At 42.9% G+C, this 26,800-nt stretch overlaps 1 protein-coding gene across 1 annotated transcript in view; it reads left to right on the top strand.

The window, feature by feature from the left end:
- Positions 1 to 12,559: 12,559 nt before the first annotated feature.
- The window catches only part of PTEN (phosphatase and tensin homolog), an 83,349-nt gene continuing 69,108 nt past the window's right edge, over positions 12,560 to 26,800 (top strand). Inside the window, exon 1 of the mRNA XM_070752243.1 lies at positions 12,560 to 13,885. Coding sequence (XP_070608344.1) covers positions 13,807 to 13,885 — 79 coding nt within the window. The 5' untranslated portion in view covers positions 12,560 to 13,806. The remainder of the gene's footprint in view (positions 13,886 to 26,800) is intronic.

Raw genomic sequence — 26,800 nt, 5'->3', positions numbered from 1 at the left:
GAAATGAAAAAAAATGCCCTGTTGTACAAGCATCAGAAAGCATAAGGACCAATTTACTAATACTTGAAATTTGTTGTAGGAACTGAAAATACAATCTTCTTATGACTGAAATCAATACTATAGATAATGTATCCACTTGACTTCTCTGGTTTCTCTCATAAAATCAACATGGAATATTGCTGAAAATAATATTTTTCTGTCTTAAACCATTTTTCCTATTTAGAAAATGTTTATGGACATAAATATATGAGCAGAGCTTCTTAGCCTGTGCCTTTATCTATTCCTTCTAGTTTCAAGTGTTTGTAAAAACAAACCGTGTGCATGTATATATAGGAAAACCCTCCTTAGATAACAAAATGTAGCACTTTTCTCCCTTTTTCAATACCTCCCACTCTTGCTCAATTCACGGTATGCAGTTCATGTGTCTCTAGAGTGTCCTTGACAAGAAATGACTTTGAAAATGCAAAAGCATTTTAAATTAAAAGTAGGTACAAATGAGCTCAATAAACCAACAATTGCACAATTCTCACGAGAAATTTTTGAAGATAAAGAGAATGTTGGACAACAATGGAAACGAAACCATACCAATCCATCCCTAGAGACAACTAAATTGCCTTATAAAAACCACAAGTACGTGGGCATAAAATGGTTTCTAAAAAGCAAGGAAAGTAAGCCTTCTCCATCAATATAGGTGATATGGCAATTCAATTCAATTCAATTTATTGGATTTATATGCCGCCCCTCTCCGAAAACTCGGGGCGGCTAACAACAGTCATGAACAATATACATGAACAATATACAGTAAAAATCCAATACTAAAAACTAACTTAAAACCCCTTAATGTATAAAACCAGCATACGTACAAACATACCATACATACAGTTGTATCAGCCTAGGGGGAGAAGAAGTCTTAATTCCCCCATGCCTGGCGGCAGAGGTGGGTTTTGAGTAGCTTACGAAAGGCAAGGAGGGTAGGGGCAGTTCTAATCTCTGGGGGGAGTTGGTTCCAGAGGGCCGGGGCCGCCACAGAGAAGGCTCTTCTCCTGGGTCCCGCCAAGTGGCATTGTTTCGTTGACGGGACCCGGAGAAGACCCACTCTGTGGGACCTAACTGGCCGCTGGGATTCGTGCGGCAGAAGGCGGTCTCGGAGATATTCTGGTCCGATGCCATGAAGGGCTTTAAAGGTCATAACCAACACTTTGAATTGTGACCGGAAACTGATCGGCAACCAATGCAGACTGCGGAGTGTTGGTGTGACATGGGCATATTTAGGAAAGCCCATGATTGCTCTCGCAGCTGCATTCTGCACGATCTGAAGTTTCCGAACACTTTTCAAAGGTAGCCCCATGTAGAGAGCGTTACAGTAGTCGAACCTCGAGGTGATGAGGGCATGAGTGACTGTGAGCAGTGACTCCTGGTCCAAATAGGGTCGCAACTGATGCACCAGGCGAACCTAGGCGAACCTGGGCGAACGCCCCCCTCGCCACAGCTGAACGATGTTTCTCTAATGTGAGCTGTGGATCGAGGAGGACGCCCAAGTTGCGAACCCTCTCTGAGGGGGTCAATGTTTCTCCCCCCAGGGTAATGGACGGACAGATGGAATTGTCCTTGGGAGGCAAGACCCACAGCCACTCCGTCTTGTCTGGATTGAGTTTGAGTTTGTTGACACCCATCCAGGCCCCAACAGCCTCCAGGCACCGGCACATCACTTCCATTGCTTCGCTGACTGGACATGGGGTGGAGATGTATAACTGGGTATCATCGGCATATTGATGATACCTCACCCCATGCCCTTGGATGATCTCACCCAGCGGTTTCATGTAGATGTTAAATAGCAGGGGGGAGAGGACCGACCCCTGAGGCACCCCACAAGGGAGAAACCTAGAGGTTGACCTCTGACCCCCCACTAACACCGACTGCGACCGACCGGAGAGGTAGGAGGAGAACCACTGAAGGACAGTGCCCCTCACTCCCAACCCCTCCAGCCGGCGCAGAAGGATACCATGGTCGATGGTATCGAAAGCCGCTGAGAGGTCAAGAAACACCAGGACAGAGGACAAGCCCCTGTCCCGGGCCCGCCAGAGATCATCCATCAACGCGACCAAAGCAGTTTCCGTGCTGTAGCCGGGCCTGAATCCAGACTGCTGAGGACCTAGATAATCGGCTTCTTCCAAGGACCGCTGGAGTTGGAGTGCCACCACCTTCTCAACAACCTTCCCCATAAAGGGAAGGTTGGAGACTGGACGGTAGTTATTAAGCACGGCTGGGTCCAGGGAAGGCTTCTTGAGGAGGGGGCGCACAAGTGCCTCCTTATAAAGGGCCGGAAAGGACCCCCTCCCCAAGGAGGAGTTGACAATCTCCTGGGCCCAGCTCCGTGTCACCTCTCGACTGGCCGAAACCAACCAAGAGGGACACGGATCCAGTGAACAGGTGGCGGAACTCACAGCTCCAATGGCCTTGTCCACTTCATCAGGTGTCACCAAGTCAAACTCCTCCCAGACAGATGGACAAAGACGTTTAGCCCCAGTCACCTCGACTGACTCGTTGTCAGTCGACTCTGTTTTACAATTGGAGTCGAGGTCCGCCCGGATCCGAGCGATTTTATCAGCGAAAAATGTGTTAAAGTCCTCGGCACTACTCTGTAAGGGCTCCCCAACTCCCCCCTGATTAAGAAGGGAGCGGGTTACCCTAAACAGAGTGGCCGGGCGGGATTCCGCTGATGCAATCAAGGTGGCATGATACGCGCATCTTGCCGCCTTGAGCGCCACTTTGTAAGTCTTAACATGTGCTCTTACAAGTGTTCGATCGGATTCGGACTTACTCTTCCTCCATCGCTTCTCTAGACGTCTCTTCTGGCGCTTCAACTCCCGGAGCTCCTCGTTGAACCATGGAGCTCTACGGGGTCTAGCGCCACGGAGAGGTCGCAGCGGCGCAATTCGGTCAAGGGCCTCCGCTGTAGCCTTGTTCCAGGCCTCAGCCAGAGACTCTGCCGAACTGTGGACGAGTGTATCTGGAAGAACCCCAAGCACCTTCTGAAAACCATCTGGATCCATCAGGCGTCTGGGGCGGAACATCTTAATTGGTTCCGCCTCCCTGCGGGGGAGGATTGGAGCCAGGAAGTCGAGCCGCAATAGAAAATGGTCTGACCATGACAAAGGCAACACTTCTAAGCCCCTTAGTCTCAGACCATTACTCAGTTGCTCAGAGAGGAATACCATGTCGGGTGAGTGCCCCCCCTCATGAGTCGGACCCTGAACTACTTGGGTCAGGTCCATGGCTGCCATGGTGGCCATGAACTCCTGTGCCAGTCCAGAGGATTCGCCGAGTGACGGCAGGTTGAGGTCCCCCAAGACAATAAGTCTAGGGAACTCCACCGCCAGCCCGGCTACCTCCTCGAGCAGCACAGGCAGGGCTTGTGCCACGCAGCTGGGAGGCAGGTACGTGAGAAACAAGCCCACCTGAACCCCTAAGTCCAACTTCACCAGGAGGGACTCGCAACCCGCAATCTCCGGAGCAACGAGTCTATGCAGGCAAAGGCTCTCCCTGGCTATAATAGCCACTCCTCCCCCCCTTCCGCGGGGTCGAGGTTGGTGCCATATCTGAAACCCGGCTGGGCAAATTTCAGAGAGAGGAACTCCTCCCTCTGGGCCCAGCCAGGTTTCAGTTACACATGCCAGGTCGGCCTCCTCATCCAGGATCAGATCCCGGATGAGGAGAGCTTTATTTACCACCGACCTGGCATTGAGTAGCAGCAACCTGAGCCCAGGGCCAGACTTACACTCATCACCAGTATTCTGGGTTGAGCTCACAGAGCCAGAACAAGGGATCGTTATTAAGCAACGATCCCTCCTTCCCCTGGAACGGCTAGCTCCGTGGCTCCCGCCATATCTGCCTCTCCCCAGCAGCACTGAGATATCCTGACCCTCTGTCACCCCAGAGATAGCTGCCCCTCCCCCTCCTGCCTCTCCAGCGCCAGGTTGGCCAAGTGTATTATTTACATCACTCCCATTCATCAAACCCATACTATGACCCCACCCATCCCATCCGTCCCATCCATACCAATCATTTGCTCCATACACCCTATGCCCACCCCAGTTATCCATCACTAAACCCCCCCCCAATAATTTAGTTAAAATATGAATCAATTTATAATTAAAATACTGAAGGTTAAAATACTAATAAAAAGAAATAAATACAAATAGAAAATATAGAATATATAAAATATAGGTAATAGTGTAGCAATTCAGTTGATTAAAGTGAACCCAGTCAGCAGCAAATAACAACAGCACCAAGGTCTCAGGTGGTAAAGTCACAATTTGCTCAGAGTCAAGAGTCATTCTATATCTCCCCCACTCCTCAGAGAAGGGGCGGTAGAATGTCCTTATCCCGAGTATGCTGGTTATTAAATTAATTTCCCTGTCTCTCAGACTCCTTAGTGTCAATGATTTCAGATCTTCCTTCTCTCTTGTCCCATCCACTCTTACAGTGCCTCCAGACCGCACTGGTTGGCCCTCCGTTGATTCCCAGTAGTTTTGCAGCAGAGTCTCATTACTATAGATCTCATAAATTAACATGTCCAGTCTGTTGTGTTCCCAGCAATAGCCAGAATGGCATTCCAAACCTCCAGGCAGCCCCAGTATGCTCCTTTGATGGTCATAATGGTACTCTCCTCCTTGGCCTCTTTGTTTTCCCATAGCCCTCTAGCCCTCTGTCTCCTCTCTCTCCTCCTCCTGCAGTTCCCCACCTGGCTGATCTTTTGACGCCGAACACCCCCACCATTCGGTGTTCCCGCGTCTCAGGATCGTTTAGTGTGTCTGGTGGGTCTGGCTGTTTCAATTTGGCTGGCTCGATAGCTCAGCTCAGCCTCTCAGTCTCTGAAGCTCTCAGTCTCTGCAGGTCATAACTCAGTGAGGAAAAGAGAGAAAGAGCTGCAGATAGTTTCGATCTAATTGGCGGCCACCATTTTCCGCGCCCCAGCTGATTCCTCAGCAAATTCCGGCGATGACAGTCTAAAGCAGACGCCGCGGAGCCGGGGGCAACGGGATCTTCCTAGGCAAGGCACAGGCTGGGCACAGGGTTCCTTCTGAAGCTCTAAGCCCCCCTATCCTCGACAAAGTAGCTGCGGCCAAGATGTTGCAAAATAAACGCCGCGGAGCAGGGAGGGGGTAACGGAAACGCCGCGGAGCAGGAGAGCAGCAAGGACCCCCTGAGCTGGGACGAGCCGACTCCTTTTGGGATTTCAAGTTCCCATCTGTCCTCCCAAAATAGGTAGTGGTAAGCAGAGGCAGGAAGCAGTACGTTGTATACAGTGAACAACACGCTGCAGCGCCGGTGCAAAAACAAGCAACTCAGCGCTGTTTTGTGGTCGCCATATTTCGGAGCCCAGCTAGCCAGACCACAGACTCTGGGAGCAAGGAATATAGTACGGGGCAGCAAAAAGAGGGTCCTCTTGGACAGCGGGTGCTCACCTTCTAGGTCTGTGAGACTAGGTCGTGATTAAATTGCTTTTATCTCCTATATTTTGATGTTAACCACCGTAGTCCGTACAATTTCATGTAATGCACTCAGGGATATAGCAATAGGAATTGAATTTATCTTTTATTTTGTATGATGTACATTTATTTGTAAGACTTATATATTACTTTTCCTCCAAAGGCTCAAGGTAACAAACATCGCACTTTCTCCTTCATTATCTCCTTCCTGTAAAGTAGATTTTACAGGAAGTCCAGTGGGCCAAAGGCACCCACTGGACTTCAATGGACTTGAAGGATGGGTTTGAATCTGAATCTCCCAAGGGCAGATCCAATACCAGAACCACTACCTCACATGCTTTCTCTTTTGATACATACATACATATATACAGCACATACATACATTTAATGCAACTTGCTGGTCTCTAAAAATAACTCTGGATTTCAAAGTCCTTGAAGTTGACCAAAGAGATAAATCTAATTTTGTTGCAGAAGCAATTTATGCCCATGGTATTTGTGTCAACTTTAACTTGATTTGGGATTGTAATGCAATAATACAGACCAATTGCCTTAGGTTTAGAATAAGGATACATTACCAGAGTATGTTGTTGGTATATTATGCACTCACATCACATAGACCCCCCACCCCAAAAAAGCAAAAAGCTGGTGCTGATTGGCCAGACTGATACCATATTACACAATCAGTTTTCTTAATTATACAATGCCAATGAAAATTATTCCACAAAATATCAGTTAATCTTCAAGTGGAGGAGAGGAGCGGCATATAAATCCAACAAGTAAGTAAGTAAGTAAGTAAGTAAGTAAGTAAGTAAGTAAGTAAGTAAGTAAGTAAGTAAGTAAGTAAGTAAGTAAGTAAACCTCTTTATATTTGTTATTACTGTTTGATAAATGAATGCTAGCTGAGGCTAACAAATAAACCTGTTTGGAGCCCTAGTAAATAGATTCATTTTAATCATAATTTTATAGGAAAACTTCTGATGCGAATTTCTTCAAGAGCCCACAGGCTGAAAGGTTGTATATATTTTTAACTGTGTTTTGTGGAATAAGTCAGACTTGGCTGAGTCTACAAATCACACTAAGCGATGATTGGCCCAAAATATAAAGCAAAATTAGTGAAAAACAACTCATCAGCAGGATTGTACTCCACTGAAAGTGATTTAAGATGAGCAAGCTGGCTGCAAAAATGTAGTAGCAATTATTGTAACAGCATAATTATATCAAAGTTTCCCACTTTTATCATTTTTATTTTCTATACTTGTACTTTAATTCTCCATTATTTTTAAAGAGTGCTTTATGAGACTAGAAATGATGAGGTTTGTTCTTTGTTTTAAAGCATGCTAGCTTTCAACTAAATTAAAATACATTTACATGAATAAATCTGAGAAAGCACTAAGACTCCACACTTCAATCCTCAGCTACAAGGGATGAACTGTCTTTCTTTAGTTAAATAAAATCAGATGGGTACTAAGAGCTGTTGCCAAGCATACAACCATTCTGGGATGCCATGTGGATATTCAAATTGTAATCAGTGTCTCTTGTGGTTCCAGATACGTGATGTCAGACTGAGGTTTGCTTGATTTTCCTTTAAGGGATTGATACTTCTTTAAGCAGTCTTCTTCCCTGGGATTTCTAAATATGGTTTATACGGTAGCAGAGGTGAAATCAGGGGTGGGCTACTGCCCGGAGGGGGGGGAACACAGTGGGGTAGTGAAAATGGAGCTCCACCCCAGAGCACCCAATTTGCACTGAAAGATGTTGAAAGAAAATGCGTAAGCCACAGCCACAGTGTGGTAGTAAAAAATTTGGTAGGCTTTCACTGGGTGAAATGCTCCTGATTTGCTTGTGCCTGTCAGTCGGCGGAGAGCTGGTCGCGAAGAGAGAGCAAGGTTCCACTCACCAGCCTGGACTCCACCATTTGGGTTCTTTTGCCCTCTGTGTATGTGCAAAGCGTTCTGTGCATGTGCAGAGGGTACTCTGTGCAGAGGGTAAAAACCCAAATGGCAACCTCCGGGCATGTGGGCGGAACCTCACACTCCCTTCGCGAATGACTCTGATGACTGACAGGCACAAGCGAACCGGGAGCATTTTACTCTGGCAAATTTTCCTACCAAATCCGTCCTAGAGGCCAGTGCAGGCGTGCACGTGGGCAGTGGTGGGTAGGCACACCCTTGTGCAAAGAGGTAAGGATTTGCTTCCATGCATGCACAGAAGCAAAGAAATCACCAAAAATTGCCAAAATGTCATGCAAAGATGCTCACACGCATGAGATTTTGGCGATTTTCAGTGATTTCTTTGCTTCCACGCATGAGCAGAAGGCTGAAAATTGCTGAAATCTTGCACATGTGAGCATCCTCAAGTGAGATTTCAGCAATTTTCGGTGACTTCTTTGCTTCTGCGCATGCGTGGAAGCAAATCCTTGTGTGGGGGCATGCGGGGTTGTGGTGGGTTCTTTTACCAGGTGTACCGGGGCAGCCCAATACTGAGTCCCCTGGTTTATAGTTTAGCATATGCAAATGTAGATACTACAGTTCATTAAACTTTACTTGAACGAAACCACATCTTAGCACTGTGTGAACTCAATCTGTTACAACTAGGAAGGGGTATGAAAAACAGCTCATTTTCTCTGGTGGTTCCAATGGTCCTTGCTCCAAAACTGTTTTTTTCACTCTTGAAAGTAAAATGGAGAAGTGTGGTGTAAGAAGTGAAGCTAAATGAAACTTACCCAAGTAATGATATCTCATGTAAAGAGGCTTTGCAACAATACTTTTGATATATTGTTGCATTCTAGATTGTCTTCAAGGGGCTATGATATGAGAGAACTGCAAGAAGTTAGTGAATTTGTTTTTGTCACTTTTTCATTCTACATCAATTGGAGAAAAAAACAACCACCTCCGCAACAGATTACCATTTGCTGAAAAAGGAAAAAAAGTGGGCCATTCTCCTTTCCCCCCCTATTACATTAACAATTCAACCACTCTGTCCCTGCATACTGGCAACTTAAAAGCTGACGCAAATCATGGAAACCTGAAGAACTCAAAATTACGTATTTACCAGGCCTTTTTGGAGAATGATACCAAAATAATGAACTAGCCAGCTGCAGGTTGGTCAAAGCCATCTTGTGGAAGATAGCTCAGGAGGCCAAAAAAAGGTGGCTTAAGTACCCAGGTGGGAGGCTTTGAGAAATATAGGTAGTCTTCTAGTTCTTCTTTTCATTTTAATTTGAATTGTTCTTTCAACAATTCTTTGTAGCTTATAGTTAATAAAGTGACCAGATTTTAAGATTGGGGAAGAGGGACACCATTGACCGTGGGGATGGATGGGTGGGTTTGTTTAAAAAAAGTTTAGCAAAAAAAAATTAGCAAAAAAAAATATCTCTCCCCCTCCCTTTCTCCCTCACTCTTTCTCTTCCTTCCTCTTTCTTTCTCTCTCTCCATCCCTTTCTCTCTTCCCTCCTTCCTCTTTTTGTTCTTTCTCTCTTCCTGCCTCACTCTATCTCTCTCCCCCTCCTTCTCTCCATCTCTTTCTTTATCTTCCTCCCTCCTCCCCTTTCTCTCTATTTCTCTCCCCCTTTCTTTCTCTCTTCCATCTTCCTCTCTTTTTCTCTCTCTATTCCTCCCTCCCTCTTTCTCTCTTCCTCCCTTTCTCTCTCTTTTCCTTCCTCCCCAGTGCCATGCTTCAACGTAGGCTGCGCTACTGAAAGTGCAATTCCCTGGGAGCCATGGAGGAACTTTGTTCGGGAATACTGTGCTGAGTGCAGACTCTCTCCTGTTGAGACAGAGCGGAGGTGGGGAGGGGCATGATGGGCTGACAACCCCCTCTCTCTCACGCACACACACACCCCTCGCACCCTCCCCTCTGCCCCCAAGAATCCCCTGGCTCAGCACAGCATTTCCCAGGAGGGGGCGGGAGGAAGAGGTCCGTTGGTCTTCCCGTAGCTGGAAAGCCAGTCTGCTGACCTCAAAGGCAGTTGTTTCTGTGTCAAGCGCTATGGGGACTAAAGCTGTGAGTTCAAAGGGCTGTTTGTACTTCTCCAAAGTGCCCACCAGCTCCTGTTTCTCCTGCAAGGCATCCCCTGCACAGCTGGCGTGCTCTGTTCTCGGGAACCATTTTTCCAGCAAGCCGCCCAGCACCAGGTTCATGGGGAGGTCGGCAAGGATTTGGGGCCGGGGAGAGGCACAGATGGAGATGGGACACCAGACGGCACAGTGGGCACACTGGCCACCACCACCACCATGGGCGCTGTGCTCATGGAGGAGACGCAGGCACGAAGGGCAGCTGAACGGGTCCAGAGGGCAGTAGCAAGCAGGTTCCCCCAGCGGGTCAGCTGCCTCCGGGGTGCCCCCGCCATCCCCAGACCCTGCCAGAGAGGCAGCCGCAGCTTCTTCTCATGGATGAGAAGAAAATCTTGGTCAGCTCGGCAACTCCACGGGACACAAGTGGGCCAGTCTGGCAGTGATATTGTATGAGTCCAATGCTTCAGCCATGTGCCCCACTCTGCAAGCTGCAGCTTGGTTTGCCCTTCTTCGCGGCTTCCAAGTCTTTCCTGGCACCAGAGTAGAATCTGCCTGGAAAAAACTTTGAAGCCATGAAAAAGGAAGCTCAGCTTCCGCGTTGCCCCAAATCTGTCAATGTGGAAGTCCAGCAATCTTCAGTTGGTGGCTTCTTTCAAAAAATCAGGACTTTTAAAAAATACCGTGGGACAGGGGGCAAATTACTAAAAGGCGTCACTGTCCCGTGGAAAGCGGGACGTCTGGTCACGTTATTATAGTATTATCTAGGTGTATTAAACTTGGATGGTATTTTGTTTCAGTTGGGGTGACCCATTCAGGTATTTTTTGGTAATGGTGTTTCGTTATATCCTGCCAAATTTGTATTAGTGCATTCTTAAGTATGTGTTTCTTGAAATGTAATAGTAATAATAATAATAATAATTTATTAGATTTGTATGCCGCTCCTCTCCGCAGACTCAGAGTATACATGTGATTTATATTTTTCATACCATATGTAAGAATGCCATCCCAAAAGCAGATCATATCCTTCTAAAATTAATATTCTCTTATTTTCCAGGGTTATCCAAACTTTAATCCAAAATAATCCTACAGCGTAATAGTATAGTTTCCAGTTTGGTAGGCCTAATCCTCCCCTTTCTTTTACATCTTGCAATGATTTTAATTTTATTCTGGATTTTTTGCCTAACCAAATAAATTTGGAAATTATCTTAGTTAATCCTTTAAAAAAATTCCTTCCTGGGTTAATTGGGATAGTTTGGAATATGTTGGCTCTGTTAAGAGGTACCATTGCTAACATGTTGTAAGCCGCCCTGAGTCTAAGGAGAAGGGCAGCATAAAAATAAAAAAATAAAATAAATAGATAGATAATCTAGGCAAAACATTTATCTTTACAGCGTCTATTTTATTATTTATTTATTAGATTTGTATGCCGCCCCTCTCGGTAGACTCGGGGGGGGGGGCAAACAAATTTATTCTTCCTAATAAATATAACTGTACGTACTTCCAGCTCTGTAATGATTTTATTTGAACTGTTGGCTTATATTTATGACAGTTGTAGTGTCCATGGGTGGTCACCGGATACCATTTTGTGACCTTTCAACAAGCAATTCAACAGAAAAGCCAGTTTCACTTCACAATTAACACTTCAGGTGTTACTTAATTTTTCAACCCCTGCGATTCACTTAACAGCTGTGGCAAGAGAAACCGCCCAACAGGGGCCAAGCTCAGCTATAACAAACGTCTCGTTGGGTGGTGGTGGCCCCGCCCCATTACGAATTCCATTGAAGTCGTAAATCGAGGAGCAATTTGAGTGGCACGCGGGAAGCGCGACTTTCCTCTGCCGAGCCAATAGGGGGCGCAATAGGGCCGGCCACACGTCGCGCCTCCGTTTTCCTCCGCGTAACCTTCGGTGGCTCTCGTGAGAGGGCTGGAGCCGGGGTGGAAGAAAGCAGGAGGCTCGGAACGCGGCCGTCCGCTCCTCATTTGCCTCGCGCGCCGCAGCCCGGTGACGACCTTTCCCGCCGAGCTTCAGTTCCGAGCTTGGGTGGTGGGGGTGGCACTTTGTCCAACGGCAGTTCGGGGAGGATCTTTTGAGCAGCGGGTGACATCAGCGCGCAACCCAGCACACGCACAAAAGCTACGGAAGAAGCAGCAGCAGTCGGCGCTTTCAGGCGCCTTTCTTCCCACCGCAACTGTGCAGGCTCGGTATAATCCGGCGCCGCTGCAGAGAGCGAAGGGAGGTCTTTCTCCCGCCCCCCCTTCAAAAAAGGCTACCTCACGAGGCGGCTTTTCAGCCACCCAGGTCTCGTCATCCGTTGTAGAGTGGCCTCACCCCCTCCCGCCCTCCCCACACACCCAGCACGCCCGCAGCAATGACGCTTGCGGTCACCCTCTGCGGATGTTTAAAAAAAAAACACATCACCACCACCTCGTTTTGCTCGGTATCGTTTGTAAGGTTGCACCTGCTGGCTTCTACAAAATGTCGCCGCTTTCACCCCCCAGCCCCCCTTTCACAAAAGGTGAAAAAGCTGACCAGACATTTTACTTTTTTTAGTTATCAGGCAACCATATTGGGGGATGGAAGGGGCTCCAGACTATCCAGACAAGGCCTACGGTTTCATGAGGTAATATCCATCGGAGGGATGCAGTTCTAGACGCAAATTCAATCTCGGCGTCAAAAAAAAAAGCTTCGTCACCCTCTCAACGCGCTCAACTCTTTATAAAAAAATGAGCCGGGAAGGAAGAGAGCGCAAGGCGGGAGAAGGGACGGAGAAAGGCCCGAAAGGCCGCTCGGAAGACGTGTGGGGGGAGGGGGGGAATTTCGTTCCTTCTCCCTCCCCCCGCTTTCACCCAGCGCGCATCACGTGATCCCACAGGGAATTAGCCCGTCATGGGGATGAGGCAATCGCTTGCTGTATCCCTCCGCCGCTCAGAAGGCGCGCACGCTCCTCCCTTCCCTTTCCCTCGCCCCTCCCCCCTCATTCGTTCCTCTTCGATGATAGATCTCAATTCAGGCCTCGGCCTTTTTCCCCCCGAAGAACGAGCCGGACGCTTCCCGTGCAAAGAAGGGAGAAGAAAAGGAGCCGTCCGCAAAAAAGCAGCGTATCGGTCGGCGCTGCTGTCGAAGAGGCGGTGATGTGGCGGTGCGGGACTACTTTTTTCGTCAGCGGCGGCGGAAGGAGCTAGAAAGGGCGGAGTGGTTGGACGGTGCCCTCCTCCTCCTGGGCCGTCTGTCTGTCTGTCTGTCCCCTCCTTTCGGTGCTGGGCTCTCTCTCCCTCCCTCCCTCTCCCTCCTGCTTCCCTTCTCGCTTCGGAAGCTGCAGCCATGATGGTAGTTTGAAGCTCCTCAGGCGGTCAGCGCGGGGAGATTCAGGGCCGCAACCCCAACGGGGAGCAAGCGCCGGCGAAGAGGGGCTCTGGCGAGACAGCCGGCCGATCGGCGAGGCGCCCCCCCCCCCGTGTACCCTCAGCGGATCGTGGAAACCCGAACAACCGGCGGACGGAGCAAGATGACCCGCGGCGACTGCCGCCAGCCTCGCGCCTTCCTCAGGACCTGAGCGCGGCGGCTGCGGCCCTGCGCGGCCGCCGCGCCGCTACCCCCGCCAGCAGCGCCACCACCTGAGGCCCAGCCGCCTTCCCCGCGCTTTTTCCGAGGGGAGCCCGCCGGCCCGTCGCGTCGAGCCATAGAGTCCCAGCACCGAGCCGGCCGCCTCCCCTTGAATCCGAGGGAGCCCGCCCGCCCGCACCCCCTATTCGCGCGGGGTGCGGAGCGGGCCGGGGAAGGGGGGCTGCCCGTCGCGGAACTGCTGTCACCGCTGCAGCTGGAGCGCCGCTGCCTGACTGAGGGGGGAAAGGAACGGCCCGAAGGCGGCGGCGGCGGCGCTTCCTCTTTCTCGTCCCAAAGCCGCAGGAACGCCATAGGGAGTCGGGGCCGCGTTTCTTCCTCGCCGCCGCCGCCGCCGCCTCTCCCACCGCCGTTCTCGGGATCTTGCTTGCAGCGGGGAGCCTCGGCAGTGGCGGAGCCTGCCAGAGGACTTTCCTCGCTCCCGCTTTCCGTCGGGGCCGCTGCTGCGGGGCCTTCCCGGGAGTCGCCGCTGGATCGACCGGGGGCAGGCCCTGTCCACGGTGCCGGCCTCCCCGCACCGTCCTTGCCCGTCAGCCGCTTGGTTAGCAGCCGTCGGTCCTACCGGCGGCGGGGACTCTTCGGGGAGCAACCTCCCCCGCCGAGGCTTCGAGCCATCTGCGCCCTGCAGCCGCCGCCGTGCCTCTCCGCGCTGTTCCTGAGCGGCTCCCGGCTCCCAGACATGACCGCCATCATCAAAGAAATCGTCAGCAGGAACAAAAGGCGATACCAGGAGGATGGCTTCGATTTAGATCTGACTTGTATCCCACCGTTTTTGAAGGCCGGGGACAGTTCCTGTTAGGAGGGGATCCCTTTTCTTACTACTGCACCCCGATTCCCCCAGGAGGCCCAGTGTCGCTGTTTCTTGTGTTTCCCATCCCTTTCCCCATTAGGTGCCATATATATATATATAAATTAAAAAGAAAAATGGCTGTGATTTCTGGATTCTCCCTTCTCGTGCAGAAGCAAGAATCTGGCAGACGTGGGTCCAGGCCCAGCGTTACAAAGGTAGAGGGAGATGAAATGGAAATGAGTCGTGCCCATACAGCTGTTGCATCAGAAACTTGAAGGTGATATTCGGTATATTTCTTGCAGTTGTAGGCCTTGTGATCTTCAATAGTTATGTGGATTAAGGCAGTTGCTTGTATTTAAAGTTGCTCAGTGAACGGTGACAAAGAGCTGAATATAGTTCCATTGCATTGGTCTTCTGGAAAAGGTTACTGTAGAAAGGTTCTGTCAGTTTAGTGGATTGGGAAGTTGAAAAATCTGTTACATGGTGTTTTGGTATAGCAGTAGCATTTAGATTTATATACCGCTTCACGGTGATTTGCAGCCTCTCTCTAAACAGTTTACAGAGTCAGCATATTAACCCCAACAATCTTAGTCCTCATTTTACTGACTTCAGAAGGATGGAAGGCTGAGTCAACTTTGAGCCAGTGTAATTATGTTTGGTTAAAAAGCAGGCCAATAGTGGATTATAAATGGTGCAACAAAAGATTGTTATAAATATTAAAGCTAGTATTCAATTTTTATATGATTGTGTGATTTTGACACACACACACATGTCAAAATCAAGCACACAATCAAATAAAAACTGAATACTAGCTTTAATATTTATAACAATATTTTGTTGCATATTTACCACCATTTATAATCCACTATATATATATATATAGTACATTTAAGTACTCACAAATTTAGTAGCTGATGTTCTCCAGACAAGATTTTGAAAAATTCTGTTTTACCGAAGTAACCTATCTCCAAAGATGGTTTTGCTTACGAAAGTGCTTTTGATGACTAGCATAAATTACTTTTCACTTATATAGCTTCTGGGAGGTGTGGCCAATGTGCTATGGATATTGATTCTTGATGTCAACTCACAATGTTTTAATTATAAAAAGCTCATCATTATTTGCATTTTAACTAGTATTTGCAGTTTTAACTAATATAAACTACAGCTACTAGAATTAGTAGATCATTTACATATTCCATCCAATACATTTGAGTTATGGTTCTTCTAAAGCATAGAGATGATTCTGAAATACAAGTTTGTCCTTCTGCTTAGTGGGAGTACAAGTTGGTAGTATGTTTTATAATAGTTGGAAATACGGTACTATCTTAATTGGGAGATAAGGCTCCTTTTTAATTTAGCAATGTTTCATTAATGCAACTTCAGCTAAAACACTTGAGCTAGATGGTTATAGTTACGTATATGAGTGCGCATACATTTATATTGCCATCCATTATTTGATTGCAATTGCAGAATTTTAGGAATCTTCCTCAGTTTTCAGTGAAGTCTTTTTGAGATGTCAGTAGTTGCTGAGTGTTCAAATTGTAGGCCCAAATTTTATCCTAATTTATTTAACTCCTTATTGTTTGCTTCTTTGTACAGTTAATACATATATTATGGTGATTCGACACAAAAATATGTAACCCTTCCCTGGTGCAGACCTGAAGGGATTGGATACTGTAGCCTAGAGGTTAGTTCTCTGCCTTACAAGGCAAAGGTTGCAGGTTCAAGTTCCAGTGAGGGTATGGCTAGCTGATGAGGCCAAAATAAGGCCGAAATAGATCTATCCTAGTCTCCCTTAATTTTCAAATTCAGCAAAAAACATGTGATATATAAAACATGCATTTATTTAAGAAAACAAAATTCATACAATTTAAAATATATGCAGATTGACTGTATATGATAGTATAATCTTTATTGGGAAATAAATCCATTTGTTTGAAGTTGCTGTATTTAGAATTTAGAAACCTGCCTTACATTGAGCCATTACATTGATTGAATTAGCCCCACCAATTGATAGGTGTCAATTAACATTAGTTGGCAGCATCACTCCTGAGATTTAGGTAGAGGTTTTCACTGGCATAGCTGGAGATACTAGGGACTAAAGTTATAGCATCCTGCACCCATTGTGTGCTTGTCACTAAGTTATGTTCAAATAAGTATACACAGATTTCCGCTGGGAAAAAGAAATAATTCTTTGTGTAAAACTGATTTTTTAAAAATTTGGTAATAACTTAATTGATACATAAATGTGCTGTATTTCCCATTAAGCTCATTTTTATTTTCTTCATTAGAATACTGCAAATCGTGTTAGACTAGCAAAAAGTCTTCCACGTTCAACAATAGAATTATGGATTCTATTATGGATCATATGCAGAATACTTGAGAGATTTTCTTTCAATTGTCTTTTGGCTATAGGCCTTTCAGTATTTTCCTTCTGGAATTAGGGTTGAGTTCCTTTTGAAACTGTTTTGTATTGGATGAAACAATTAATGATATATTAGAATTAAGATAAAGAGTTTAAATCAAGTTACATTCCATGTTAACTGCAGTACCATGTCAGTTAGTAATTAGAGAGCAACTCCTGTAAAATTTGGAGGAACTCATCTGAAAGTAAACATGCTTAAGAATTCAACAGAAAATGTCCATTTTAGTAGAATTTAGTTGTATCTAGTTTAGATCTTTATTCATTTCCAGAATAATGAAATTGTCCTGAATGGTTGAGAAGTTTTTATAGATTTAAGTTATCATAGTTAGCGATGATTTAGAGTGTATGTGCACGGATATGTATATGTCCAAATAAAGAGATTAAGATTTTAAAGTGATATATTTTTAAATGACCCATATATTACTGGTATGGAAATTGATGTTTTATTGTAAGAGCAGTATTTTTGTGTAATAATATTTATAGTGTACTTGTGATTGTAGTTAAATCAAGTAAGTTAAACCAAAAAAGATTTCTAAGCCAATTAATATTACTTCTGAGAAGTGAGAAGTATTTTCATTTTTCAGTTCATTTTTCACTGTAGCTTCTACAAACCTTGTTGATTAGTCATGTTGAATAGGCTTAAATTTTTAATTAAAAACCGCATTAGGCCATCTGACTGATATAAAACATGATTTGTGAATAAAAGTGAAAGTACACATCTTCATATGAGATGTCTTGAGTGTTTTTAACATGTAACTTTCAAGGAAATTAGGTATAGATTTATATTTTAATAGTAATACTTTGTTAACTCATGTTTTGTGTGGGATCCATGCAATTTAGCATTCATTCTGGTGATAGATTAACATTTCCATTTGCAAAATAATTGGATTCTTAGTTTCCTAAGTGCTGTAAAACAGTATCCTATTAAGGTAAAAAAATGGCTTTGTATTTAAAAATCGCAATTGGAACGTGCACAATAATGTTGGGGAAACTAAACATGAAGTTAAAAATTAACACACTTGCTTATGTACACAGTCCACAGTTAAATTATATAGCTTTGTCCAATTTGAACAGTAAAAGTTGCAGTATAAGCAAGTAGCCAGATGTTGTGTTTATTAAGAGTAAGGTATGAATTAATTGCGGTATAAAAGAGAGGATGAAATTAGCCTCTGCCCTTTGATAATTATGAATATGTATATAAAGTGTTGGCTATGAAGCATGGGATAACCCATTTATATCCTATAATAGTGTTCCCTAGAGTCTATATGGCCTTATATTGTACACCTTGGTGCCAGGGGCTCCTTAAAATCGTGAGCAGAGTCAGGTCTTTTTTTCTAATTGGAAATATGTGTGCTTTATTTACAGAGGTGTGGGTGAGTGTGTATCTTGATTGCTTATATATAAATAGGGCTAATTTTGTTTAGAATAAAAAGTAAAGTCTCCTTTAAATTAGGTTCAGCTCCTAGGGCCCTAAGAACACATCCATATAGTATTCTTTACAGCAACATGAACATGTCATTGTTTTATAATTTACAATGCAATTTTTTTTTTAAAGTAAACATGTAATTCTGGTGGGCAATGATATCATGTTTGGGTTATGCATTAGTTGAGGCTTCGGTGAGTAGAGCAACAGTATAACAAACACTAGTGAAGAATTGTGCTTTCAGCCCTTAGAATAGCAAGAAAATATCAACAATGTTTGACAATTGTATGTTGAAATTTGATGCTTGATATATGTGACAGCTCATGTTTCTATGCATTGATATCTTAAGTTGTTAATTGTGCACATTGTAGTTCAGAAACATTTCAAGATAGAAATAGACTTTTCACTGGAAATGAAAAGTCACTGCCAGTCTTCAGTTCTCTGTGGAAAAATAACTATTCAATAGTGAATATTTTCATGTGTGTGTGTTTTTGTGTGTGTTCTGTCAGTAAATACACTAGTGTTCTATAAAACCTTGATGGTGAACCTATGGCACATGTGCTACAGGTGGCATGCAGAGTCCTCTGCATCGCGTATACTCAAGTGCCTCCCACCAGCCAGCTGGTTTTTGGGTCTCTGCTGTGCATTCACAGGGGTAGGGAGGGTGCAGGGGGGTTGTGCATGCCTTCATGGGGGGCAGGGCACATGCAGGGTGTGTGTGCATGCATGGGTGGGGCACGTTCGTGCATTGAATTATGGGTGTGCGCAGATATGCGCACTTTCGGCACACAGCAACAAAAAGGTTAGCCATCATCACTATAGAAGCTTTGGTGTCTAAATATTTAAACTAGCTTTCTCCATAATACCTAAAATAAAATAAATTGTCTGTAAATAACAAATATAGTCTGCTAAAAGTAAAATATTACATATGGGTGAAACATAAATTATTTGGAAGTTGCTCTAGACCAGTGATGGGGCGAACCTATGACATGGGTGGCACAAGTGGCACGCGGAGCCATATCTGCTGGCACGCGAGCCATTTCCCTAGCACAGCTCCAATGTGCATGTGTGTGCTAGTCAGCTAATTTTTGGCTCACACAGAGACTCTGGGAGGGCGTTTTTGGCTTCCAGAGAGCCTGGGGGTGGGGTGATGGAGGAGGGCATTTTTACCCCCCCCCCAGCTCCAGGGAAGCCTTTGGAGCCTGAGGAGGGCGAAACATGAGCCTACTGAGCCCACCAGAAGGTGGGAAACAGGCCGTTTCTGGCCTCCAGAGAATGGGGGAAGCTGTTTCTGCCCTCCCCAGGCATTTAATTATAGGTGTGGGCACTCGGGCATGCATGATACCACACATGCATGCTCTTTCGGCACCTGAGGAAAAAAAGGTTCGCCATCTCTGTTCTAGACATTCCAGATTTTAGGCACTTATTCCATCTACCTGGATTGGTTCCAGTAAGATAAACTTCACTCAATTATACACTGATTTCAGAATTGTGGTCAAGAGATTTCCATTAGAGATATGGCAGCGCTTGTTTTTGAGATTTGTCCCAGTCTTTTGGAGACTTGGGGTATCTTCCACATGGTTGTCTTGTCAATTGCTGAATAAGGAAATCACTACAACCCTTCTTTTAACAAGAAGTATTATTATATCTGTCCATGTAAGGAGGCAAATTTGGCAGAACTGTGTTCTCTTCAGCATATTTTGGGGGTACAATGGGAGGAAAGGGAAATTGCATTACACAAGCAGATTTCCACATCTATAGTCTCAAGGCAAACCCATTGTTATCTGTATTTTATAAAACAAATATATAGGAGAACATAAATTATAATCTAATTTAACTTATAACATATTCAACAAATATGATATAAGCATTCCTGGACTTTGTTCCTGCTGACTACGGAATACTAAATAATAGCTGTACCTTCTACTTCACATGTTCCTTCAGCAAAGATGCTAATGAAAGGTTATTCATTTCTTATTTGCTTCCTCCAGTCCTGCTACCAAATTTGCTTCCCCTTTTAAAGAGATACAGTGCCATTTTAACGATCTAATTTTCCAGCTGGAAGCTTCTTAATTCTGTTACAAAATCAATATTGCTGCTGATTTTATTGTTAGCAACACTGATCATAAGTTTCTTTGAAAGTTTCATCTTCATTAGCCCAGTTTCTACAGAAAAATACATAGCTTGGTATTCCTAATTGCAATATTTGATTTATTTACTAATTAATTTGCTGCTCATTACAATAGAGCTGGACATGGCTTGCCAGTCAACTAAACAAACACAATAACAATAAAACTATAATAAACAATAGCTAAATAAATAGTACCCCAAGGAACAGGCATAAGTGAGAATATGGTTCCCCTTATCTTCATTCCACCATTCTGTAAAGATGATCATCTCATATTTCATTGTGCTTTGTTCATGTAAATCATTGGGTTTTAATAATTACTTTATAACCATTTGAATAAGAATGGATCAGGATGTAATCTCAAGTCACATTTTTCTATAAAAACTCTCTCCCACCCCTTTACATTCGTGGATTTGTGGGGAAAATGCAGTATATTCGTGTGTAAAAATTCTTTTATTTCCATATTTTCTTGTCACCTGATGTCAAAAATATATGTTGATATGTCAGCACCGTTTCAAGCTTATATTGGTTTATTGAGAACTTTAATTTATTTCTATTAATTTTATTTATTTCTATTAAAGTTGATAGCTAATTTCTAGAACTGTACATCTTAAATTGACTCAAATCAGTGGAATTAGAAGAATGGGATAATTTCAGTGAGATGTTCACTATTCTTCCTGAATTTAGCTGTGAATAATTCAAAATTTAAGGATTAAGTACCTTTTAAGTGGCTTCTCCAAAATGTGAAAAGAAGCTGTAGCAAAATTTCTTTTTCTCCATTTATCTAAAACCCTTTTGTGATCAGAGATGAGAGCTGGATTTCAGAGAGTGTGCTGTTATATCGGAGTGTTTTAGAAATCAAGAAATTTTGATTACAGAATTTTAATTAGGGGAGGCTCTAGAAATCTTAAGGGTTGTAGAAGGTTTTAAATACTTTTTGAAAAGGCATTTATTCTATATGCTTGTGTCTTATCACATTTTTATCCTGGTGGGTTTTATCATGGGGTATCAACTTTATGCTGTGACTTTTATTCAGAAACTTCATGAACCCTTTCAATTGTTTTCACAACAAGGGATAGAGGAAGAATAGATATTGGAGAAAAAAGGAAGCTGATACCTTACGTGTTCACTACAGTTCTTGAGGAAATCAGCTTTATTAATATCTTCAGAAATGAATTGCCTTCCTTATAAATAATCCATCTGTTTGGTCAAAAGTATTTTGATCCATGTGGATGGAATTTAGAATGGATGACCCTTAGCATAGAAGCTAGGATTGCTACAAATTTCAGTGCATACTGTTCAACAACAGAAGTTACATTTTAAATACATACATATGTTATTTATATATATAGCTTTTAAAGAGCTGAAAACCCAATAAAATGTTTATGCAGCATAACATGCTTCATTTGCTCACAAATTGCTGGCTTATATGAATATTTCATTACATTCTGTGGAAAAAAAGAAATATTTATTTATTTATTAGATTTGTATGCCGCCCCTCTCCGTAGACTCGGAGATATAAATAGATATATATCTATTTATATTACAGTATTTCTATGGTAGACTGGGTTTCTGGTTTTCCAAAATCTGTCTTTGCATCAAGTGAGAGCACTCTTATCTCCAGAATGTTCTTGGTTTTCAAAGCTATGAATTCAGATTGGGGCTGTGGAGATGCAGATTCCAGTTTCCACTTAACCACGGAACTTGTTGGGTTACTTTAGGCTTAGTTGCTATTCTTGGCACATGATTACAGTTTTGAAATTAAAATGAGAGAGTCTTGTGCATATAATTCAACTTTTCTTTCTTTGATTGCATTCCACCTTTTATTATTTTTAGAAAAAAAATCAAACTTGCAAACATCCAACACACACAAGCCAAACACATCTTCCTCCTATCTTCCCCCCACAGCAACCCTATTAAGTGGGTTGGACTGAGATGGAGTGATTGACCCAAAGTCAGCCATCTCTTTCATGGCTAAGGTGAAATTTGAACTCACAGTCTCCTGCTTTCTAGCCTGGTGCCTTAACCACTAGCCCAAATTGACCAAACCTGTAAATTATATCACGGATTGACAACTTTAGATGAGATACATTTTGCTTGTATGTGTGCTTTTGTATGTGTGCTGAGGAGTGCAATTGAGTGATTACACAAAATGGAAGAGGTTATATTGCATATATATGTCGTTGAAATGTTTATTTTGCTCCTCCCTTGGCTGATGACTAGAGGGGCTTTTAAAGAATTGTCGAACCTAGTTAAATGTGTATGTTTTTTTTATTTCCCACCTCAGAATGGAAGGAAATTTTCACATATTTTTCAGTATATCTCAAAAGGTGCTTTTTAAAAAGACAACTGGATTGTTTCTTCCTTGAGGAAGAAGAGGACGTTTCACTTCTCATCCAAGAAGCTTCATCAGTTGTGAAGGTAGAGAGATGAAAGAGAACTGATGAACCTTCTTGGATGAGAAGTGAAAACCTCTTCCTCAAGGAAAAAAACCACTTATGTTGTCTTTTTAAAGTAGCACCTTTGACACAACTATGACCTGGATGACTGAGAATCTCCATAGACACATTTTCTGGAATTTCTTTCATTTGATTTGTAAATGGCCATTTAGGTTTGCCCATTGCTTTAAATCTTACTGAATTGTCTGGTAATTTATTTATTTAAAATACCTATATAGCTGCTCAGCTTGGACAATGCAATTCTGGATGCCTTCAGAAATGATCATAATAAAACAGCAACAATATTTTTTTGAATTATAAGCCACCCAGTCTTTAATTGAGATAGCAATTATAGAAGAAGGAAGGAAGGAAGAAGAAAGGAAGGAAAGAGAGAAAGAAAGAAAGATTATCTGGCTTATCATTTTACATCTCAAGAAACTCTCAATAGAACAACAATATATCATATTTTTCAGGGAATAAGAAGTTCTGTACACACCTAGCTTTTTGGGAAGAAAACAAGAAAAAAATCTGCCTCTATCCCCCAGCAACTTGCCTCCTTTTAGCAAACTGCCTGATTAACTTCAGCACTGCCTGATTTAGCATGAGCAGCTGATTGGTGGTTGGATCTGCCACTCGGAATACTGCCTATCAGCTTCATGCGGCGCCTGAAAATGGGGCATGCGGAAGCTGAAAATAGGACTTGCAGAGGAGGTGATAGGCAATGGCAATGGGTGGTGGCGATCCCCACAGCCTGGAACAGCTGATAGGTGGTATTTTGGGAGGCAGATCCAACTGCCAATCAGCTGTGTTGAAGCTGAACTGGCTGTTTGCTGCAAGGAAGCAAATTGCTGGAAGGCAGAGGCCGAAGTGTGGGGGTCAGCTGGTGGGCGGGGTTTCAGGAACGTTCACTTTATAAGATGCAGACATTTCCACCCACTTTTGAGGGGGTGAAGTGCATCTTATATATTGAAAAATATGATAGTCCTCAACTTACAACAATTAATTTAGTGAATAAAATTACAATGACAATGAAAAAAGTGAGGAGACCATTTTTCACATCTATAATTGTTGCAACCTCCCTATAGCCATTTGACTTACATTTCAATGCTTGACAGTTGCTGTCTCCTGCTCATATTTATGACGGTTGCTGACTTCTGGAGTCACGTGATCCCCTTTTGCACTCTTCTGACAAGTTAAGTCAATGGGTCAGCCAGATTCACTTAACAACCGTTACTAACTTAACAATTGCAGTGATTCACTTAACAAATGTGGCAAGAAAAGTCATAAAATGAGGCAAAACCCACTTGACCAATGTTTAACTTACCGACATAAATTATGGGCTAAGTTGTGGTTGTAAGTCGAGGACTATTTGTAGTCAGGTTTCAATTTCTTGCCAACTTTACATCCAAAGATTTTACTGAAATTGTAGTTCCAAAATATTCCTGATTTCTAAATCAGCAATATTTGTCCTGCATTGTCTTCTATTGAAAATTTTGCTGCTTCATTTTTTACTGAAAATTCTGTTAAATTAATCTAACATGTTAATGAGGGGATGTATAATGTTACATCCATACATTTTCAGCCTCCCTAATTTAGCAAGAATTTTTTTCTAATTTTGAATCTAAATCTATTTCCCTTTGTTGAAAGTATTGTTTCCAATTGTTACCATTCTGAATATGCTGAACTTTACTGTTGTGATAAAATTTCCAACTTCCTTTTAGATGAGTGTCCTCTGACTTAGATAAGACAAAAATAAGATGAGATTTGTCAGCACTGAATAACTATGATTTCTAAATGGAACTTCTATGATTGCTAACAGCTGGTAAGCAGGAAAAAGGCTGTTAGCCTGCAAGCAGGGCATGAAGGTTTCTGGAAGCATCTGTTTAGCCATGTTAGAAACAAGATGCTGAACTAGATGTCCCTTTGTTCTCATGTAACTGAGCTGCTTCTACAGGGGGTGGACAAAAAAATGGAAACATGACTTTTTGGCATAATGTTTGAATATGTTCAAATCAATCAAAACTTGACATATTTTAATGTTTTTTAAAAAAATTCTGTTATTTGATGTTTTTTTAAACTACCTTTTTTTTACAGAAATTTAAGGAAATTGGTTATAACCTTCTAGAAATGGCAGACCTCTCAGACTTTCAAAGAGGCCAAATTGTTGGTGCTTGAATGGCGGGGGCTAGTGTAACAGAAAGTGATCGAATGTTTGGCGTTTCAAGAAGTAATGTCTCAAAAGTAATGTCTGCTTTTGAAAGAGAAGGGAAAACGTCATCAGCCAAGCACAGGTCTGGTCAAAAGTCGAAGTTGTCTGAGAGAGACAGTCGGACTCTAAAGCAAATTGTTAGAGCGGATCGCAAGACCACAGCTCCTAAAATCACTGCAGAGCTCAATAGACAAGTACAGAACCCAGTTTACACAAAAACTATTCGAAGGGAGCTTCACAAATCTGGATTCCATGGAAGAACTGCAATTAGATAACCTCTGCTCTCAAAGACAAATGTTTCAAAGCGTTTAGAGTGGTGTAGAAACCACCAGAAATGGTCCCTCAAGCAGTGGCAAAATATGATTTTCTCTGATGAATCATTGTTCACACCATTTTTCCGACCTCCGGCCGTGTTTATGTTTGGAGACAGCCAAAATAATAATTTCATCCAGACTGCTTTCTCCCAAACATGCCAGGGTTCAGTGATGATCTGGGGTGCTATTTCTTGAAAATTTGCCGGGCCTATGATTTCCCTTCATTAAAAGCCATCACTATTTAGCAATTTTGGCCGACAAATTCATCCTATGGTTCAAGAACTGTTTCCAGAGGGGGATGCCATCATTCAGAATGATAATGCACCAATCCATAGAGCAAGAATTGTTAAAGAATGGCATGAAGAACATTCTAATGAAGTTCAGCATCTCATCTGGCCACCACACTCACCAGACCTTAACATTATTGAGCATTTATGGTTGATTTTAGAAATTCAAGTAAGAAGTCGATTTCCACCACCATCGTCTCTAAAAGGACTGGAGGGTGCTTTAACTGAAGAATGGGCTAAAATTCCTTTGGAAACAATTCACAATTTGTATGAATCAATACTTCAGAGAATTGAGGCTGTATTTGCCGCAAAAGGTGGACCAACACCATATTAAAATATATTTTGATGATTTTTCAAGGTGTTTCCAATTTTTTGGCCACCCCCTGTATGTTGTGACTAAAAAAAAAATTAAATTCTTATATTGGGAAACAAAAAATAGATTTCTATCAATATTGAATGCAAAGGTACAAAATGGTTTTAAAACTTATCAGACAGCACTGAATATTTTGAACAGTGCTTCACAGTGTAGTTTCTGAGGGAATTGGTCCTTTGTGCCAGCATGTTCTTTACATAATTTAACATTTATTTAATTTACTGTTATTTCTACATTTTCCATAGAAGTGTAGCTGATTACATTTCTTTCTCTCAGTTTACATGTAAATGTCCATAAACAGACAAATCACATATACAAGGACATATACTTTTTTTCTTCTGAGAAAAGCTCTATGTGACTATCCACTTAAATACAATTTGCATATTCTTCATTTTGGATCATTTTTGCATGTGTTTTTTTTTATTAGCATATCCTGTAGCAAAGTCATAGCTACCCATTTTTAAGGATTTGTAATGCATTGCTAAATATCCCTTTTGGATTAACATTGATACATTTGCTAAAAAAACACTAGCAGTTTTGAGTGTTATGGTATGCTGAAGACTTTCGTTAAGATTTTGTGGAATTACTCTACGTAAAAAATAGAACATCTTTCTTACTGGGTCATTGAAAAGGCAAAACATGTTGCCACAATGTATTAGAAACTATAGATTGGTGATTACTGTTTGAAGTTACAGTAGTGTTGAAAAGATGACATAACCAGCTCTTTGCCTTTACAACTACAGTACAGTACTGCAATATCCCCTTAGTTATGTGATCAACCTTCAGGCATTTGACAACCAACATGTGTATTTACAATGGTTGCAGATACTGAAGAGAGATTTGCTTAATGTCCACATGAATTGCTTAATGACCATGCCCAAAAGGTCATAAATTCAGGCATGACTCTTAACAGTTAACAACAGACATTCGAACCTCAATTCTGGTCGAAAATTGAGGACTAACTATAACATTTCAGATCAAATAATCATGGTTTTTAGTCTTCCAAATCCAATAAATAATCCGATAAATGCTAATAGTAAGCAGTTCAAAAGTATTTTAGCTTTTTTCCTTGCTTATTTCATTTTCTCTTTTTTTCCATTGAGGCATTCTGTGTTTGAATATTTTAGGATTTTCAATTTTGTATGAGTTGTCATATATGAGTGCTAAAAGTTCTGAGAACCCAGCTAACTGATGGAACCTTATTGAACTCATTAAATCTGCTTTGATTTGAACATACGTCACCTTTTGTTTTTGCCTTGGCCATTTTTCACTCTTAATAGATTTTT

This window comes from Erythrolamprus reginae, chromosome 5 (assembly GCF_031021105.1).
Source record: "Erythrolamprus reginae isolate rEryReg1 chromosome 5, rEryReg1.hap1, whole genome shotgun sequence".
Lineage (NCBI taxonomy): Eukaryota > Metazoa > Chordata > Lepidosauria > Squamata > Dipsadidae > Erythrolamprus > Erythrolamprus reginae.
Note: the sequence above shows the minus strand (reverse complement) of the source record. Positions and strands in the feature narration are given on the sequence as shown.